General features: G+C 37.1%; 3 protein-coding genes across 3 annotated transcripts; 1 reads left to right on the plus strand and 2 right to left on the minus strand.

Moving 5' to 3' along the window:
- The first annotated feature begins 47 nt into the window (after positions 1-47).
- Positions 48-17,119, plus strand: LOC122716982. Its single transcript, XM_043940596.1, has 12 exons — positions 48-1,065; positions 2,898-6,508; positions 7,574-7,675; positions 8,529-8,662; positions 9,936-10,430; positions 10,645-10,899; positions 11,032-11,226; positions 14,444-14,969; positions 15,135-15,655; positions 15,846-16,165; positions 16,309-16,530; positions 16,689-17,119. The coding sequence occupies exons 1-12, from the start codon at positions 980-982 to the stop codon at positions 17,005-17,007; spliced, it is 6,786 nt and encodes a 2,261-aa protein (XP_043796531.1). The 5' UTR covers positions 48-979; the 3' UTR covers positions 17,008-17,119.
- On the minus strand, positions 9,287-9,927 carry LOC122717259. Its single transcript, XM_043941149.1, has 2 exons — positions 9,549-9,927; positions 9,287-9,427 (listed from the first exon to the last, which is right to left on the minus strand). Exons 1-2 carry the CDS (start codon positions 9,756-9,758, stop codon positions 9,323-9,325), a joined length of 315 nt encoding a protein of 104 aa, XP_043797084.1. The 5' UTR covers positions 9,759-9,927; the 3' UTR covers positions 9,287-9,322.
- LOC122717257 (solute carrier family 35 member E1 homolog) lies at positions 17,062-19,963 on the minus strand. The gene is made up of 3 exons (XM_043941147.1): positions 19,365-19,963; positions 18,719-18,927; positions 17,062-18,644 (listed from the first exon to the last, which is right to left on the minus strand). The coding sequence occupies exons 1-3, from the start codon at positions 19,690-19,692 to the stop codon at positions 18,129-18,131; spliced, it is 1,053 nt and encodes a 350-aa protein (XP_043797082.1). The 5' UTR covers positions 19,693-19,963; the 3' UTR covers positions 17,062-18,128.
- Positions 19,964-20,248: the final 285 nt, after the last annotated feature.

Genomic DNA, 20,248 nt, shown 5'->3' on the forward strand with positions numbered 1-20,248 from the left:
TTTAAATTCGCGCTATTGATTATAATTTTTTCTAAAATTTTACTTTTTAATATTTTAATGTTCAAAGTTTAAAATTATTCGTTTGGTTTGAAATAGTATCCGTTCGCCATTCGTTGGCTATTTCTAAGATTCTCTGAACAAGCAACAATAGGCACCGAGAAAAGAAACATTTGGCGCGGAACTCAATGCTTGAATACAAAACAACGCGAAACCGTGACTCCGTTGACACATAAATGCGCGTTTTACACGGTTGACATGCATGCTTGCCACAAGCTTCAATAATTGCAAGTTTTCTGGTATTTCTCATAACGTTCTCCTAAACTTGTCGTACGTCGTATTATATCTTTAACAGCATGCCAGTAATAAAGTGTTTCTAATCAAGCTATACTTTGATATAGAAAATTCTTTTTCTATTTATATTGTATATCAGTTGTGAATGTTCTGAAACAAATAAATTCATGAAATTCATCAATTTTTAATACTCTTTTAAATAAGTTTTAATATTGATTGTGCACCATAGATAAATTCAAACGAGAGAGAATCTCGTTAAAGCATCGTTAAAACAATAATAAGTGACCACGTCTTTTACAATCGACAGATACAAACCGATCCAAACTCTGAGTCACGTACAAATGTTACAATTCGACAAATATTTGTAGGGAAGCAATGCTTGAGACGTTGCACGGGTTATTAGAGTCCAGCTAGTATATATAGTTAGATGCTAGGAAGCCTCATATACTAGACTTCTATTATTACACCGGGTCGCTCGCTTAGACTCAGTCGATGTTGGCTCCCTGAACCGTGAGAACGCTTCGTCGAACACCTGAGAACGCCGGCGATCCGTGCCGCGCTCAGTCGTCTTCGAGAGCGTCGAACCGCTCGTGTCTACGGAGGACGTGCCTCCGTTCGTGCTCCATCTTCGAAACTTCAGCTCTTTACAAGTCCGTACACGTGAATCCATTGGATAATACTTGCTACAATGCCTTACTACGGTGACGGTTTATCCCCCTATTACTATGGGGGACCTTTCTCCAATCACAGTTCATTGATGACTGGTGCTCCACGGTAAGCTTTCTCTCTCTCTCTCTCTCTCTCTCTCTCTCTCTCTCTTTCTCTTTCTCTCTTCACTACTTCCTTTTTCTGTTGTTTTTCTTAAGATATCGATAACAGATCATTTTTTTCCTTTCCAAAGATATTTTTTTCAAGTTTCATCTTGAAAAATATTTTACAAAATTCTATTTTCTTTTGGAATAATGCAATTTTTTTTTTTTTCTTGAATACGATACTTTTTTTTTTTAAACTATGTTGTATGCTCTTGAACATTTTGCTTACATTAGGTTCTTTTTTACAACATTTTTGTTTCTCGTAAATATTCTTGTTTTTTTACTTGTTGCTTCATTTTCTAATTTTTCGAATTTCGAATAAGTTCGTTTTTTTTTTTGTACAAATTATATATTTTTTAAAATACTAGTAAAATATCCTTTAGCAAGGATGTGCTTCAATTTCTTTTTTTCCTTTGTTTTCTTGCTCATCCAACTGATCCAACGAAAATAGCGTTCCAAGAAACGGTCCCTTTCTTCGCTTTCTTTCCTTGCTTTTCCTTCGCGGATCATTATTCTTGATCACAGACTGACGTTCATCGTCGCGGAGGCTTCTCTGGTGGATAGTTACGTGATTACGACGAGAAACAAAGAACTAACAGCAACCAAAATAACAAACGTATTTCCCAGTTTCTCTTGAAATTTAACGAAAGAGAGAGGAAAATAGCCAGGGAATCCGAAGAAATCTTGTTGTGATGATGCATACTATCTTCTGTAATTAGAATGGCTCTGCTAAAATCTTGTTCCGAATTTTGGCAAGCAAATCTTTATGACTTACGCGATTCATCAAATCTAAAACTCGTTAGTAATATGCTAACTGGTAATTAATTGATTGGTCTGCAAGTTGGAATAAATCAAAAGAATTAGAGAAGAACGGAATAATCGAGAATATAGATCTTTAAAAATAGCCAAGACGTCTGGACGTGTAATTTCTACGTGATAAAACTTCGTTACATTGCCAAAAAATCCTCTCAGTCAAATCCACAATTACTCATTCCCATTCTTTATAACGCTGAAAACATAATTATCGATTATTTAAAAACAATGGATGATGAAATTATTAAAACGATTTTATTTTACTCACTTAAAACACGTAATTAAAAAATATAAAATTTGTACGTTACCTCCAGCCTCCATTTTTTACAATTATTTTTATTAAGCGGAATGTGACGAAAATAATCTTAAAAATATAAACGATGATTTGGAAAATTGTATCAAGTATTATAACAAATTTTTCTTCACCACTATATCGGTCACTAAAGACACGTGACCACTTGTTTGTCATCGTGCAACCGATCAGATTCGCATATTCGATTCATGAATCGAAGTCAATCGTTCGTGGCCATGGCCGAGCCAAATTCAGAGACAATGTGTGTAACAAGTGTTCGCGATGCGCTTCCCTTCTCAATACAATACGTTGAAACAACGTGCGCCTGGCATTGAGAGGATGCAATCGGAAGTTTATCAGGTCGAGCTCGACGTAGTAGTAGTAGTTACATAAAAATTGTCTACTCCTCTTGAACCCCTTTACGTAATTCACACCGATTCCTCCTTTCCTACGATCAAAATTATTCTTATCAACTTTTGTACTTATTTTTATATACACACATAATTTCAAAATATATATGTACACATATATATTACTATTCATAGACTTACTATACATATTTATTATTATTCATAGATTTCAAAATTTTCTTGCACATTTTAAAAATAACGAAGTGTAAGTAATGCGCCATCAAAGAAGCTTCCGCACGCATGCTTGTAATCCGAATTTTCATAAAATTATTCGTGTAGACCGCTTCATTCGCCGCTCTCTCGATACTCGCCGCATCTGTCGACGATCACGGAGTCCCCGTTGTCCACTCTACGTCGCTACTCACCCGTGGCGATCCCCACGCGATCCAGACGCGTGATCGACACCGCGGATATAGACGTGTCGACGCCCAGAACCCTGTCGCAGGATGGTGGCAATCACCAAAGAAATCGTCTACGACGCGACAGGCCCACGATCAAGATCAGGTGTCAAGCGTTGAAGGATAATCCCGCTTTGCGGCAGCACAACGAGAAGCACGAGAAATCCGTGGGTGAATTGTTGGTGGAGAAGTTTTTGATCAAGGACAAGAAGTTGGAAGACGAGGAGAAGCAGCGTCTCCAGCAACATCTGTTCCATCAGATCAGTCTGGACAGGGGGGAGGGGAAGGAGAAGGAGGGGAAGAAAGAAGAGGAGGAGGAGGGGAAAGAGGAGGAGGAGGATCGTGACCTGCAACAGGTGAAAAATAAAATTACGAGAAGGTTTACAAGGAGACGATCTTCGGCGGATATTCAATTGGATGCTGAACAGATAGAGAGGAAAGTGGCTTACGCTCAGGTCCAGGCAAAGGTGTTGGACACGTTGGTGGCTGAAGAGCAAGCGGAGATTGAGAACGAGGTCCGTAGAGGGACGTTGATCAACAAGGGGAAGCGAAAACCTGTCCCGAGCTTCTTCAGGAACGTGGATGGTGATTCCGTGTCGCAGAGCGAGGAGGAGGCCACGGCACAAAAGATGAGAAAGACGTTGAAGAAGATGAAGAAGAGGAAGAAAACCATCGAGAAACCTTCGCCACCTGAAACGAACGAGAGTTCAAGGGTGTGCAATATCTCGAGCGACGTATCCGATTCCAGGACAAGTGAAAATGAGGGGAAAATTGATGAGGATTCGAGATGTTCCCAGAAGATGTTGGAGGCCGGTAACAGCATTGAGGATTTCTCCACAGCCGTCTGGGCGAACGGTGGAAGCGTGGAACAGTTCAGGGAGAGCGTGAGGATACCGATCCCTAAAAAGATAGAAAAGTTAGACAGGCACGATGTCCAAGAAGAGGAAGAGGAAGAAGAAGAAGAAGAAGAATATGAAACGGAAGTTGTGTTACCTGTGAAGAAGCCTTACGTGAAGGATACCTCGAGGAACAGCGTGTACTTCACGGTGAAGACACCTCCGGATTCGACGAAGAACGACCCCCTGAAGAAATTAGAAAGCACAAAGGCGGGGAAAGGGGATAAGATTAATAATCGGATCTTCTCCCTGGATGTGAAAACTGATACGAGCCTGAAATCAAAACCTGTTGAGGATAAAATGGTTGGGGAGCAAAAGAAAACGGTTGGAATTCCCGAGGGAACGAAATTCGAAGGATCGATGGAGGAAAAGATTGCGGGAAGGAAGGAGATTATCGATAAGTCGACGATAAGTCCGTCATCAAGGATCGAAGCGAAGAACGTGACGCCAAGTGTTGACCCGTTGGCGAGCGAGAGCAGCGCCAGCGAAGCGCTTCCATCGGTCGCGGACAGGCTGCCAAAAGCGTCTAAAATTAATACGGATGAAAATAATGCCGTAGAAGCGCCAAAGCGTGTGTTACGAGAAGCGCAGTACCTGGCAAAGCCGACGAAAGCCGAGCGTGGCGAGGACGTGGTGGTATCTAAGTTGTCGGAAAAGAAGGTGGACAAAGCCGTGACCTTGAACGCCACCCGCGCACCGGGCACCACTGCTTGTGGGACGGCGGCGAAGATAGGTCAACCCGCGGTTGACTATTCAGAGACCCTGGAAAAAGATAATACATCGTCAAACGATCGTTCTTCCGTGGATGACGCAAGCGGGCAACTCGTGACTAAAAAGATTATTCTAGAGGGTCCCAAAGGTGATACGCAAAAGAGGGAGGTGAAGATCGAGGAAGGATCTATCGGGAAGGATGAGGTGAAAGGAAGCTGGTCGGGTGATAGGAAAATGGTTAAACTGGAGAACGAGGGAATTCCGAGATCGCTCTTCAAAGTGGCGACGAAAAAGACTGAGATCGACGAAGAGGGGATTAATAAAGCGGCGTTGAAGGGCGTTAACTTGCAGTGCACGCCAAAGATTGAGGAAGGGAATAAAGAATCGAAGATTCCATGGAGGGACAAAGTTTCCAAGGTCAATAGCTATGGGGATAATAGTAAGGTTGCATCGGATAGAAGTATAAGCGTCGATTCTAAGCCCGTTTCGATCAAGCAGTCGACGATGGATCAAAAGTCCTTGAAACAATCCATTTCCGTGGATGAGAATTTGACGAGCAAAATAAATTTCGAGAAACCGATTCTTAATGGAGAAGTCCAAGGAAGCTTGTCCAAAAGTACGTCTTCGGAATCTATAGATTTCTGGAGCGAGATCAAGGGACCGGACAGCCCTAAAGCGGGAAAGTTGTCCAACAAGGGATTCAGTTTCATCGGTTCCAAGAGCTCGGAGCCAGGTCAAGGGGTTGAGGACCTCGGAGGCGGGCAACTGGACAAGAAAAAAGAGACCGATCCTAAAATAAGCGTCGCCACTCCGCCGACCGAGCTCAGTAATATCCACGTAATCGAGGAGGAACGGAAGACCGAGGAGAATTCGTTGAAATCCAAGACCGAACGGACAACCACATCCACCACTGAAACGCCTTCAACCACCACGGAGAGACCTGAATTGGATAAAGATGATTCGATTCCTAAGAAAGGGTTAAAGAAAAAGAAGAATCTGTCCATAGATATCAATCAAATCCAGATAGAAGCTTACTCTACGGTAAAGAAAGCTCCTCTGAAGAGGGAAGATTCCTCGGCATCGACCATTTCTTCCAAATCGGTTACCAGCACTCCGGATACCTCCGTTCCAGCTTCCGAAGTTTCTACCCCGATCGCAGAGATCTCTGTGCCTATAATAAATATCGAAAACGTGTCCACACCGGTCAACCTCGATTCTCAAATTTTGGACGAGGAAAATGAGCCCAAAACACCTACTAACGAATGGGCGGACATTGAACAATCGAAGATCTCCAAGTGGAATAATCAGAACGATCTGTCCAATCTTAACTGTGTTGAGAAAGAAGTCGTTCAGCTCGAACCTTCCAAGGATATCAGCTTGAATAGCAGCCCGGAAGGAAGTCCGGAATCCTCTAAGAAGAAAAAGGTGGTCAGAAAAAAGAAGTCTTCTACGATCAAGAAAAGTTCTACTAAAAAAGAAAGTAACAAAGATAGCAAAAAGAATACTGCTAGCAAGAAGAATTCCTCCAAGAGTCAAGAGACGTTGAAGCCTGTTGAAGCAAAGGCTTCCTGTAAAAATAGTCCTAAAAACGTGCCTTCTCAACGTCCCCTAGATCTCATCAGGATGTTTTATACAACTCCATCAGCATTATTAACCGCAACACCCAGAGATTTGTCTAAAGTTCGTCGAGCCAAGATTAAGAGAAGAAAGCATCATTCCAGGACACCATCTGTAAGCAGTGATAGTACCGGAAGTACCACTAGTACAGCGACCACGGAAAGCAGTGGATCCACGTGTACGGAGCTTGATGATGATCCAGAACACAAGAGAATGAATTCTACCAGGAGTAACGATTCTGGCTTCGATGGCTCACCAAGGATATCCAGTATTTATCCTTATTTTTGGATCGTTTGTTCTGTTCATGTACACAGATGGTTGCGTAATTCCAATCTTTTTTTTTTTTTTTTTTTTTTTGCTTTATCTGAGTTTGCTTTATCCGAGCTTTCTGTTTAGCCGAACAGCCAGGAAATCTGAAACAGATTCGCGAAGATTTACTACGTTTTCTACGAGTGTGGGTGGTGTGTTTATGTTGAGGAAAATATACTGATTTCAATATCTTTTTTTAACATTATCCTTTTTAATTTATTTTAAATAAACTCGAAAACTAAATCTATAATCTGGATATTGAAATCAGTCGTTTGAGAGTTTCATTTATTCGTGGTTAACAAATGTGCCTTTTTGTGCCTTTAACGTAACATTTATCTTGTTGTATGTATGTTATTTTCTGCATGAAATTTTAGAAAGATACAAAGTGTTGCATTTAGGCTGTCAGAATAGCAGAAAATAATCTGTTACGTAATCGTTCTACATCCAGACACATTCTCTGATTCAACCAGTACCACGTGCTTCTGTCGCAAACCTGAAGCCAGTTTCTTCGACGTTATATGCGTAAGATCATTGTCACGAAGTCAACGACACTTGTTCGTTGTTTTGTTTACAGGATGTATCTTACCATCATTGAAACGGATTTCAAGTATCCTCCCTTGTCTCGATATTTCGATAAATGCACATATATAATTAATTTTTTTACCTCAACTTTTGATACTGATCGCAATTAATTTATCATAATCGACTAATAATCTTATATCTTGATTTAAAAACGAATGTAAATAATTGTGCACGCCGTGACCTTATTTATAAGACGTAGCGTGGTTTCATAACAATATTCTAGGCTTCATAATACAGCCGCTCTTAGTTGATGCTGCAAACATAAGTTTCGAAATAAATTTAGATGGATGATGATGGGTTGATTGGGTATCAGTAGAGAAGGAACCGGGCAAGAGTGTTGTTGTTCTTAAGCTAGAAAAGTTCTTTTTCGTATATAACAAGGTGCATCATAAATCATCAGTTATAAAATCAAACGAATAAGATCCGAAACATTTAAAAATAGATTGCGACATGGCCTGTCACAAGAAATGCGAGAAACTGACTGGAAATCTTTGTGGATTGAATCAAAAGCTTGTGGCGGAAGCCTTGCAGTCCCTCAAGAGAGGTGAGTTATCTATCTCAATTTGGTCATTGAAAATCAAAGGAATAATTTTCAAGTTTCGATCTTTATTTAATATACCTTTTGAACGAAATTATTTTAGTATCTCCCAAGCAAAATCTTGCTTTTTTTTCGAATTTCATCTTGAACGTTGGCCCATAGAGTCAGACTTGGCTGGCCCAGGAAGTATATTCATCTATACACTTCGCTGTAATTCCACGTGGCTGTTATAAATCCATTTTCGCCCCAACTGGTAAATAATATGATGGATGATACCGTAATTTCACCAAAATTAAATCATCGTTAAATCAGATTCTGTTACTTATACCTGTTATAATCGTTCTACCTGTCCTCCGATCGATCACTCGTGTCACGTTCCTCAAAATTTTGCACACGTCATAGGACGGTCAGCTCTATTTTCGAGAAATGCCAATCGGCCAACATCTAATATATTCACGTGCCAGGATCGTACCAACAATTAATGCGCTTATTAATTGAAATTTGAGCGGAGAATCAGACATTTCTTGGCTTCGGTGTAAACCTTAGAAGGAAATTCAATGTACTCATATTCCCTTTTTACAAACAAAAAAATCTTATAATCTTTTTGCTCATTAATGAATTGTTATTCAATTGTAGTTCTTTATTAATTATTAGCAAATAGGTTTGCAATATTATAAAAGAGAATTTTGCACGACCTGAAACACTGAAGATGCAATTGCAAGATCAATTTATTATATTATTTATATTTATTGTGAAAATAAAAATTATTAATGATAATAATTTTTTAAACAATTTTTGTTAATTGTTTGTAAAAGACGACAGATCGATTGATATGGTATTTTTACTTTTGATCTCACAGCACCTTCACAGTCGTCGGACAACCAGAGGAATTCAGACTCTTCAGATCATTTCCCCAGTGGAAGGATCACCCCACCGGCCACAAACCTGCCTAGGTTCAAAAAATACAACGTGACAGACTTTAACTTTTTAAAAGTGAGTCCGCTGCGCAAGATTGTCGATCATTGTGAACGATATTTAGCCGCGATGACTATGTTCACCGTGACACGTGCAACTTTCGAATGTATGCCAAGATCTCGGTTGGAAATTTCGCTGATGAAATACTCAAATTATTATTCGCTATATAAGATGATGAAAAGCATGCATCGAATAATCTTTCCTCTATCGGCAAACATCTTTATATAAATTTATTTGAAATAACAAGAAATGTTTATATTTCATATAATACTTCCGTAATTATGTGGAAAATATATTTCATGGAAAACAAAAAATATATTTATCCTTGGATTATTGAAATATCGAAATAGTTTAAGCAAATAATAATTTTAAGAGTTTAAATTTCATTTTTAAAATTTAATGATTTAATTTTGGATACGAGATTCTTCTCTATTTTTTATTATTATTTTTATTATATTATATTTTTTATTATTTATTTTTTATATAATTCTCGAAAATTCTCGAAAATTTACGAACTGTTTTGGCTCGTTAGAATGAAAATTAATCCGAGTAAATATATATGCCTGTATCGCGTGTAAATTAAACACGTGTCACGAGACATTCTCGCGAAATAATCCAGGTGAGAAGGTGTGAACGTTCGATTTTCAAGTTTTTTTTTTCAAGATCGATCCAATGCGATCACACTGCCAAAAAACGTAGCATGGTAGCAGTCTGGTAAAAAGCAGCTCGTTGTTCTACGTTGTTGAAATTCATACGTAAGATAGATCTTACTTCTTGGAACATCTAAATTAAAAGATAAGAGAGTTTTGAAATCTAAATCATCATTTGCTAATAAACAAATTTATTAAGAAAAATATTTGAAACAAATTTGATTTTACGGTGAACAACACGCAAATAGACTCACTCGAATTAGCAGCACGTAACGCATTATTTTTAACGTGTCAGGAGTTCTCTCACGTGCGTACTCTCGCTTTAGACGCGTGAACTTTCCACCGTGTGCCATTTTTACTCTATCAGACCTGAATTTCCATCTGGTAACAGAACCTTGTCTCACTTTTGTGGACCACCGTTGCTCTAAAATAATTACTCCTGATAGATTTTTAGTTCTTCTCATATCTATTCCAATAATCTTTTTAATCCTAACCTATTTCTTTAATCCTAATTAAAAGGTTATGCTTGGTTATCTTTAACAGTATGAACGAATATAAAATGAATAATGAATAAAAATTAATAACGTGAACTGAATTTTCAGAAAAAATAAGAAACATTAATATTCGTTACTTTTCTCCAGGTCCTAGGGAAAGGTAGTTTTGGAAAGGTGTTGTTAGCCGAACTGCGAGGTACCGAGTGTGTTTACGCGGTGAAATGTTTGAAGAAAGATGTGGTCCTCGAAGACGACGACGTGGAATGTACCTTGATCGAAAGAAAAGTCCTGACACTTGCCACGAGGCATCCGTATCTCTGTCACCTGTTCTGTACCTTCCAGACAGATTCTCACTTGTTCTTCGTGATGGAGTACCTGAATGGCGGCGACTTGATGTTCCATATTCAAAAATCGGGTCGTTTCCCTGAACCAAGGGCCCGATTTTACGCAGCAGAAATCTGGTCTGGTTTGAATTTCTTGCACAAGAAAGGAATAGTGTACAGAGATTTGAAATTGGACAACGTATTACTAGATTACGAAGGGCATATCAGAATAGCCGATTTTGGCATGTGCAAGCTACAAATTTTCCTCGACAGAACCGCCGATACTTTCTGCGGCACGCCTGATTACATGGCTCCCGAGGTAACGAATACAAAATGTAACTAAAAATACCACTTCTTTGTGCGATAGAAACATCATTCTCTTCTGAAATGAATAATTAAATCTGAATTAACATCAACGTGCGTGCAGCGTATCCGTAAACCGATGTTTAATTTCCAAAATTAAAATACTAAATTTGACCTCGCAATAAGATTGATTCCTTTCGGTTAACCGACCAACTGTTTCCGCATTGCAGATCATAAAGGGACTGAAATACAATCAAGCGGTCGATTGGTGGTCGTACGGCGTGCTTCTGTACGAGATGCTCACGGGACAGTCGCCATTCTCCGGTTGCGACGAGGACGAGCTATTTTGGAGTATATGTAATGAAAGACCGTTCATACCCCGTTACCTGAGCCAAGATTCAACTGATATATTAATCGCCCTTTTGGAAAAGGATTCTGGGAAAAGGCTTCCTGGCCACGAAATCGCTTTGCACTCCTTCTTCCAAGTAATTAATTATCGTTATTATTATTGTATGGAATAAAAATTTATTCCATAATTGAATGAATCTAAAATCGAGACAATTCCTTGTAATTAATATTTTTATCATAATTTTAATCCAATTTGATATCTCTTTTAGACATTACCGTGGGATAGATTAGAAAGGAGGCAATTGGAACCACCTTTCAAACCAGCTTTGGACCATACTTTAGATACCAAGTATTTCGACACAGCGTTCACAGCTGAGAGACCGCGACTGTCTCCTGTACCTGAGCAAATCCTTGCTTCCATGGATCAAGGCGTTTTCCGAGGATTTTCTTATACAAATCCAAATGCAACAGACTGAAAGAAAGAAAAAAAAAAAACTATCAAAGACATGCACGATACGATTTCAAAGCTTCGTACGTTGACAATATTCAACGTGATATTTTTATCTTGATGTTGATAATGTTGAAAATCGTCTGAAAATTGATTCGAACGGATTAATAGATGATTATTTTGCATCTATTTTTATAAAACGAAAGAAACAATAATTACTTTGGAATCTACCAAGACAGACAAATGATCGAGAAGTCAATGAAGTCATTGATGGATAATGACATACTTCACAAGAGAAGTAATAAGCGATTTTACCAAAAAGTCAATGTTCCTAAAACGCTTCTGGTGATAGATAATAGATTTTTATAACGTAGTGAATATATTATTGATTAGAATACTTAGATTGACCATCCGTGGAAATTCAACGAGATTACGATGTTTATTTTTACGAAATCAGATTTAAAGAGATCACAGAGATTCAACTCTGGTTCTTGTTTCCCCTCGTTTCTTTCTTTTTTAAGCGTTCTTTTTCTAGAAAAAAAAAAAAAAAAACATCGTAATGAAATAAAAGTTTTACTAATATTAATCGCAATAATGTTTCAAATAAAAAAGATAGACAACATATTTTTAAATCATAAATTATAGTGTAACGAGTAGAAGAATGTTTTAGAAGGAAAGTATCACAATCAGAATACCGGAAGACGCTCACAGACATCTAATTGCACCGCGTTCCCGCGTTTATTCTAAACCTCTAGCGTTACACCGCGGTCAGGTTATTAATACTCCGAGTGGCTCATTACTTTGGCTACGATAAATACTGTCTCGAGTGTCTTCCACCCACAGACGGCTGTTCTCGCTCTTCCTACCTTTCTCTTTCTCTTTTCTTTTCTTTTTTTCTTTTTTTTTTCCTAAAAAAGACCATATTTTCCTTTCGTCTATACCTCGTTTTCTTTTTCCTTCGTTTTCTTTCATGAATCCTACACCTTTCATCTTCTTTTCCCTCTCTTCTATTTTTCGTTGACTCATTTTTTTTTTCTCTCTCTATTTCTATCTTATCCACCATCCACATCTCTCTTTCGTTTCTCCATACGTTTTCTCGTGCTCCTTCTTGCTCCTTCAGATCAGTACACTTGGCTCCGCGCTGACTATACTCTAACTTTAGCACGTCGTGGAATTGGCAAAGCAGCACGGTTCGGCAACCAAGTCGAAATACGTTGAAGAATACTCCAGGACATTTTACAAGGACTCTCTGAAATATATTTTTCGTTTTCATTCATCCTGAGATAATTCAATTCAACAAGGATAAATTAACGAAATATCATCAGATTATACTATACTGTTCAATTTATATTTTGGTAATAATAAAAAAAAAAAAAAAAACAATAGAGATTTCTCTTAAAATTGCATAGAAGTTAATTTGAAAAGAAATGGTGAAAAAACAATAGTTAATAGAGCCATTAATCGACTAATTGTTTCAATTGAATCATTACGACACGGATGGCGGATTAAGAGGTCATACCTAAATTAATCACACTCGACACATCGTAGTCATTGCTATCTTCAATTGAAATCTAAAATAAACTTGTTTCTTATTTTAAAATTTTAAAAGCAAAAAAAAAAAAAGATTTTTATAAGATCTCGAAAATATTTGATTATTAATAATCAAATTATTAATATGTGGTTATTTTGCGGCGAATGAATTGAAAGATAGTTAAAGAAGTATTCAATTTGCTTTGAGGCAAAGATCATAGAGCGAAGAATGATGAAAGGTGCACGCACGAGTTCCGCGAAACGAAGATCGAATCGAGTAAGGGTGGAAGGGGGAAGGGGACGAATCGAGAGACTAAGCGGCTTGAGAAATTGAAACGAGAAAAGATTTAGAGAGGAAAGAGACGTCGTAGGAAGAACTCGCAAAAACCGACCGTCAAAGAGGATCGGTCAATGGTCCCTGAATCCGTACCTTTTTACTCCGCGCTTTTTAACCAACTATTATAAACAGATTGTTTCGAAAGCAATGTTATAAACATTTTTTTTTTTTTTTACTATACTCCAATAGAATTTTCAAGAGTTCATAACTGTCCGTAGTTTCGTTTATTTAACGAATATTGTTAACTGATCAACTTAGAGAAGATTTCTAATATCTTGATAAATGTCTCACGGTTTAAAAAATACTCGAAATTACATTTTTTTTGTATAAAGCCAATATTAAAGGAAACTGTGTCCTTTATTTTATTTCTTAAATCCTAAAAATTCCAATTCAATATTCCAATAAATATAAATATATAAATTGCCCAAAATGTAATCGAGACTCTGGTCTTCCTCGATCATCGAAATCATGGATCGTGCTGCGTAAAATAATTCTATCTATTCAATTACTTCATCCGATGTCGCGGATATCGGCGACTAAAAATAAAAGGGGATCCCGCCCGTGAAATCGGGAAGGGGTAAACGGCAGAAGGCAGAAGGGAGATAAAGCCAGGAAACTAAGAGGATACAACAAGTTTATGACGTTCGAGGGAGCACAGACGCTCGAAATCGAAGCTTTTAACGAGAAGTGCAGACTTATTTGACGGTGCAGCGACTGCGGGGCGCCGCGCACACACTCTTTCCCTCTCTCTTTCCCTCTCGCTCCTATAAATAGATCCGACACTACCGCGATTGCGGCCCTACATCGTGCGGCTATTTTCGACAAACATCGCCACTCGTTACAGTTCTCTGTACGCTCGCTTCACGACGAGTTTCCATCCTCGGCGGCTCCTCGAACCCGCGAACAAAGACACACAGATGCGCTGTTTACGCCGCGAGCAATAAGAATCGTCCGGTTCCTCGGCGACCTGCTGCTGCTCCACCGGCTCATCTCCACTTTTCCGAAGACATTATCATCATTCCTAAAATGAATATTTATTAGAATTTAGTGGGTGTGTGATCTACAGTTGAGAACACGGTGAGAATAAGTGTGATGATCTTAGTGTGATGATATCCGAAAAGATTGAGGGTATCGGAAATATTCGAGTGCAGCGATCGATTTGACGCTTAGAGATCAAAAATTTTTAAATCTAAACGGATAAACTAAATGATTCGTGCATGCCAAATTAGAATAAGAAATATTTCCAAGGGAATGGTTGAAAAAGACATTGATCAGAATTTTTTTCATCGCTTGTTCAGCAATGGTAACGATTACTCGATACGGAAACAGCAACAGTGCTAGGTAGAATATTCTACGGATAAGATAGTCGAGGATGTTCAGCTCGTTGAGACTGACCAGTATGCGCTCGCACAAAAATCGTGCTAGGCCAGGAAGCGTGGCCACGTCCGCCAGTTCAGATTCAGCTCGACCAGACGAAATCTCACCCCAGTCTTATTATCCGTACAGTTTTTTGCTATTAGATGATCAAGATGCTCCTGTATCCACTCCTTCCAGCGTATCCTCCAAAGTTGCCCAAGTAAGGGTGGAACGTGAAGGGGGAAGTCTCGGAGTTACCCTCAGAGGTGGAGTTTCCAGAGCTTTAGTGGTTACTGGAGTGAAGTCCGATGGGCCAGCGGCTAAAGAAGGAAGAGTCAGGCCTGGAGATAGATTGTTAGCTGTAGATGACACTGAATTGAGGGGTCTGACCTTAGCAGAAGCTCAAAGGGCGCTTAGGAGGAGCTCTGATGCTCCTGTAGCTTCTTTGACTATTGAATACGATGTTGCTAATATGGAAGAAGCGAGGGCAGCTACTTCCGGTCCCTTGTTGGTGCAATTAGAACGTGGACTCTCGGGTAATTTAATTTATTCAACTTTTTCCCCTCAATCTAAATAATATATATATGTTAATTTAATAAATTTATTTGATTGATAATATATGGACAAATTAATCATTTGCTCTTAAGTAATTGCATAAAGCAGATTAAATTTTATTATTTTTACTATAATTGTATATGTAGGAGAATTAGGCCTGACGGTGAGAGAAACGCCAAACGGAGTGTACATTGAAAGTTTAAGACCAGCAAGTACTGCAGATCGATGTGGAGCTTTGCAACCTGGCGATAAACTGTTGGCAGTGGACGAAACTCCTGTCCAGGATGCTGTGACGGCTGCCAAATTACTCAGAAATAATTATGATTCCCGCATAGCTAGATTGCAGATCTTACCTAGACCTCCCAGTGCCTCGCAGAGAACCGTAAAAAGAAGAGCGCAACCGCAGGCGCAGCAGACTTCTAATCAGACTTTGCAGACTACAGAAAGCCTAACTGTAGTCCTCAGACCTGATCATAAGGGATTTGGTTTAGCTTTAAAGCTCACCGACGACCGTTTAAATTATATTGTTAGTCTATTAGAAGCTGGAGGTCCGGCAGAACGCAGTGGAGTACTCCTTCCTGGAGACAAAGTGCTTGCAATTAATCGTAAAATGCTTCGAGATCTTCAACCAGCTGAGGTTACTGGTATCTTGGAAACTTCTCAAGTAGTACGTGTATCAATATAAATTATATAATCCTTTATTCCATTATTTTTACCTTTTTAAAATTCTTAGTAATTTTATATCCAAATTATCAAAACTATTTATAAAAACTATTTTTAGATTAATATTTTAATTCTTAATCTCAGTTTCAATCTCAGAATCATTTGTAAGTTAAAAATTTCTTTTTATCTGAAAGATGGAATTGGTGATAGAATACAAAGTTGGTGGACCAGTTGTACCTAGTTCAGGAGTATTCACAGTGCGAGTGGCAAGACCTGTAGGGGGGCAGCCTGATGTAGGTCTCACAGTGAATGAAGATTTGATCATTAGTGAGGTTCGCAAGGGATCTTTAGCTTACAGAACTGGCAGCTTAGCACCAGGAGATAGATTACTAGCAATAGATGGGCAAAAACTAGATCCTGGTGATCTCCGACAAGCCGCACAATTGTTACATCGACCAGGAAGCTCCGTTATCTCTCTGACTGTGAGAAAACCGAATCCTATTTCAGAAACAAGGTAATTTTATGATCTAGAAATATAGATCAATTTTCTATTAATTCTTTTTTTAATTTATTTTTTATTAATTTTTATATCTTTTTTTAAAAATCTAAAAGATGAAATGATAGGAGGAATTAATGAAAACATACTGAATTTTATAGAGAGTACTGCAAGGACTCGATCATAGGTAGCGACTCAGTGCAACAATATTCTCCAGGAATTCTTCGACCGGCTAGAGAGAGTCTACCAAGCGTAGACAGTGCAGTGGATTCTTGGGGAGAACTGGGAGAGAATAATGGAACAGGCCCGGAGATTCTAAGGCTTTGGGATACGGCTTCTGTGGATAGTGGACAATTGGAACTATCTATGCCTCCTTATCCTGGGTAAAATATAATAGATAAATAATGAATAAATAAAATATTATAGATAGAAACAGTTAAACAGATAAAATTTATAAAATTTTCTTTAGAATATTTTAGAATATAATTTTTGATTTAAATTTCTAAAAATAATCATATTTTTTTTTTTTTTTAATTTTTAGACCACAAGAATGCAATAATCCAGATAGACCACAACAAATAGTCCATGTCTCTTTGCATAAAGATCCAGTATATGAGGATTTTGGCTTTTCAGTATCTGATGGTCTATATGAACGTGGAGTTTATATAAATCGTCTTCGACCTGGAGGACCGTGTGACGGTGTTTTAAAACCTTATGACAGAATTCTTCGAGTAAACGAGGCTAGCACGGAAGATTGTGACTGTTGTTTGGCTGTTCCATTGATTGCTGCGGCTGGTCCACGTTTAGATCTCACCATAGCACGATCAGTATCTCCTCCTAATATTATAAAAACTCTGTAAAGGAGAGCAAATCAAAGTGTAATGTGGAAAATGGTGGTGAATATATCTGGTATATTTTTGTACACACCTGTATTTTATTTATAAAAATAAATGTATAGATTGCTTTTAGCTAGAACATGTTCTCCTGCATACAACTCACGCATACCATCAAAACATATCATACCAAAACATACGCCTCTAGAACATCATGTATTTAATCCTCTATGAATTATTTTGAAAATTTGTAGAGGAAGATATAATTGCTGGAACTAATATAACAAGGCACTCGATTCTTGATTCTAATAGTTGTGATTAATGGATTTCAATTAAATTAATTTCCAAAAAACTATTTCATGCTTTTATGATATCTAGAACCTCACTGTATTCGTTCCATCAACTATATTCTTATAATTCATAAATTAATATAAATATTATATAAAAAAAAAAATTATTTTAAATAATGTATATAGAAATTTTCCCAGAATATTATTAAGAGGAATTTTCATAAAGGATTAAAATATTGTAACAATCTAACAAATTGATGAAATTGAGTCTATTACCTATATATCATATCACCTGAGCTAATAGCTGGAGGAAAGTATTTAATTTGAAACCTAATCAATATTATATGAACGCCGTTCGATATCGATCGAGTACGATTGAAACCGATATCTATCTATTCATTATTGTTTTCACGACGCGGGAATGTCATCAATCTTAAAGGCTAATTGACCCAGCAATTAGCTATAAACATCAATTTTGCAAATTATATATATCCCACCTTGCCAGCAAGTTTATTTTCCCGTCAAAAGCAAGATAACGTAAACATAGAAATGTTTTTAAAATAATCTCGAAAACGAATAAAAAGAAAAACAACCAAATTTGAGTACTAGGCAAATTATACCTTTGTGCAGAATAATACTAATAAAAAATATACACATATATGTATAAATACTTTTGCCATCATATGAGTTTTGATCTGTGAATATTGTTTTAACTAGTATTATAGGATCTAACTATAAGCTTTCCCATTATAAATTCTTCATATAAATAGTCAAATCCTTATGGCTAAAAAATATCATTCACTGGCAGAAAAAACTCATATGAACTTGTCAAACATAAAATGAATCTAACAATTCAGACTAGACTGCAAGCATCTGTTGTTTTTTTCCAGTCCATCCATTTACCATGAAGGAATTATTACTGTTACCATTACGGTTTTTATCATGATATTTGGGAAGCGCTGTCTGACTTTCTTTTTCTATTCTTTGATCGTATTTGGCTTTATTATAGCACAACACACCAAGAATAGCTAATGTCATTCCAAATATATTCAACCACGTCACTGGATTTCCAAGAACAAACAAAGTAACTGCGATTACAAAGATTCGTTTGCTTGCACTCGCAACTGCATAAGTTAAAGGGGTAACAATAGATAATACAGAAAAAGCAATAATATTTTGGAACCAGTTCAGCACACCATCCAAGAATAACAGGCCTATTATGTAATAACTTATGTCTGCTGATTCACTAGTAACTGGATCATATATCAATCTCCTCAAATCATATAATAACCATATAGGGGAGAATAATATCAATGCCAAGCGGCCTAAAATAAGCAAAAGTCTTAAATGATGTATTCCTGTATCATGTAGCACCTGAAAAATTAATATATTATTTATATTATATGTAAATCTATCAATATAAGATAAAATTATATCAAGATAAATACCTTTTTAGAATAAATATTTTGCAAAGAGAATGCCATAGTAGATGCTAAGGCACTCAATAAACCAATCATATTGAAGCTGAGTTCTGTGAGTGTAGCAACAGCTACACCTATCACAATTGGGACTAAGCTAAGATATACTTTCCAAGTCTGCTTTTCCTTCAATATGATTCTTGAGAGAAATACCGTGAAGAAGGGCATTGTAGCCTTCACTGGGACAGAGCCAAACTTCAGTTAATACATGTGATTTATAAAACCAAAAATAAATAATATATTTATAAACTGTTTCTAAAATACATGCATTTGAAAATTTGTTATGCAATACTTAAAGGAAATCTATATAATTATTTCTATAAAATAGATTTAGATAAAATATATTTTTTTATTTTTCTCATTAATAGATTATTTATCAATAAAACTCAAAAATATGATTATCAAATATAAAAAATATTGAATTTCTTATCAGTGAATAAACAAATAAATAAAATCAGCTAATTATCGTTATTCATTATCATAACGTAAGCATTGACATAAAAGTATGCATTAAAATTATAGCATTAATTCTTACATTCTTAGAAATGAAGAACGTTTGTATTATTTTTAAACATATAGCATGCATACACGTGACTGTCAAAATAATATCTCATACCAGTATGAGCGTATGAAACGGGCACTTTCCAAATGCTGACGTGGCTGAACACATTTGCCAAAAATTTTCCTAGAGCGAGTGGTACGATCAACCGGAGATAATATCCCCAGGGAATATCGTTTGAATATTTTCTTACACCCCATAGATTAAAGAATGGGCCTGAATAAACCGTGATCGAGGTTAACTGAACCATAGTCACTGTCATCGGATAGGGAAATTCCGATAACAGCATTTTGCCCACTACATTACTGCTGCTTGAAATCCCATACCAGAGGAGGCACAGGAACAATATGGTAATCACTTCGCGGCTGTTCCGGCGATCGTCCATGATTAGGCGAACAACCTGTATTCTGTTTCTGTATTCTCACTCCATACGTTTATGCAACCAGTTCTCACAATACTCCCAACTAATCGGTATTCGTGGCCACTGCCACGAGTGGAATTTGAGCACAGCTGGCATTTCTCTCTCCCTCCTAACAAATTTTCCCTCTCTCCTTGCGCAACACTAATAGAACACGTGGCGCACGCTTTAAAGTGAGATTAACAACGATCTATCGAATCGCTAACTTGATGGAATATTTACTAATTTGATTTCTGTCAAAAGATACTTGAAACTTTTTCGCTTCACATTAATTAAATTTTCATAAGTAGAAAGTCAATTAAACAAAAATTGATCGAAGAATGTTTTATAATATATAATTTAATAATATTGTTTCTGATTGAATTTAATATTAATACATACTTAAGAAGAGAATACAATCATTTCTTAATAGAAATTTTTCAAAAGCATGTATATTCATATATATTTATTTCAATTATGAAATGCACAGTAATTTCAACATAAACAAACAAATTTGTTATCAGTAATACCAACAATTATCATA

The sequence above is a fragment of the Apis laboriosa genome, unplaced genomic scaffold, assembly GCF_014066325.1.
Source record: "Apis laboriosa isolate Shangri-la unplaced genomic scaffold, ASM1406632v1 scaffold4_cov146, whole genome shotgun sequence".
Taxonomy (NCBI): domain Eukaryota; kingdom Metazoa; phylum Arthropoda; class Insecta; order Hymenoptera; family Apidae; genus Apis; species Apis laboriosa.

Bases quoted from the DNA above. Each gene is read 5' to 3' on its own strand.
- LOC122716982 (XM_043940596.1), top strand. From the start codon at position 980: ATGCCTTACTACGGTGACGGTTTATCCCCCTATTACTATGGGGGACCT. The intron at 8,663-9,935 runs GTGAGTCCGCTG...ACTTTTCTCCAG, and splicing joins CAGACTTTAACTTTTTAAAA to GTCCTAGGGAAAGGTAGTTT. The intron at 10,900-11,031 runs GTAATTAATTAT...TATCTCTTTTAG, and splicing joins CTTTGCACTCCTTCTTCCAA to ACATTACCGTGGGATAGATT.
- LOC122717259 (XM_043941149.1), bottom strand. From the start codon at position 9,758: ATGAGAAGAACTAAAAATCTATCAGGAGTAATTATTTTAGAGCAACGG. The intron at 9,428-9,548 runs GTGAGTCTATTT...CTTTTAATTTAG, and splicing joins GTTACGTGCTGCTAATTCGA to ATGTTCCAAGAAGTAAGATC.
- LOC122717257 (XM_043941147.1), bottom strand. From the start codon at position 19,692: ATGGACGATCGCCGGAACAGCCGCGAAGTGATTACCATATTGTTCCTG. The intron at 18,928-19,364 runs GTATGAGATATT...GCTCTGTCCCAG, and splicing joins CGTTTCATACGCTCATACTG to TGAAGGCTACAATGCCCTTC. The intron at 18,645-18,718 runs GTATTTATCTTG...TTAATTTTTCAG, and splicing joins AAAATATTTATTCTAAAAAG to GTGCTACATGATACAGGAAT.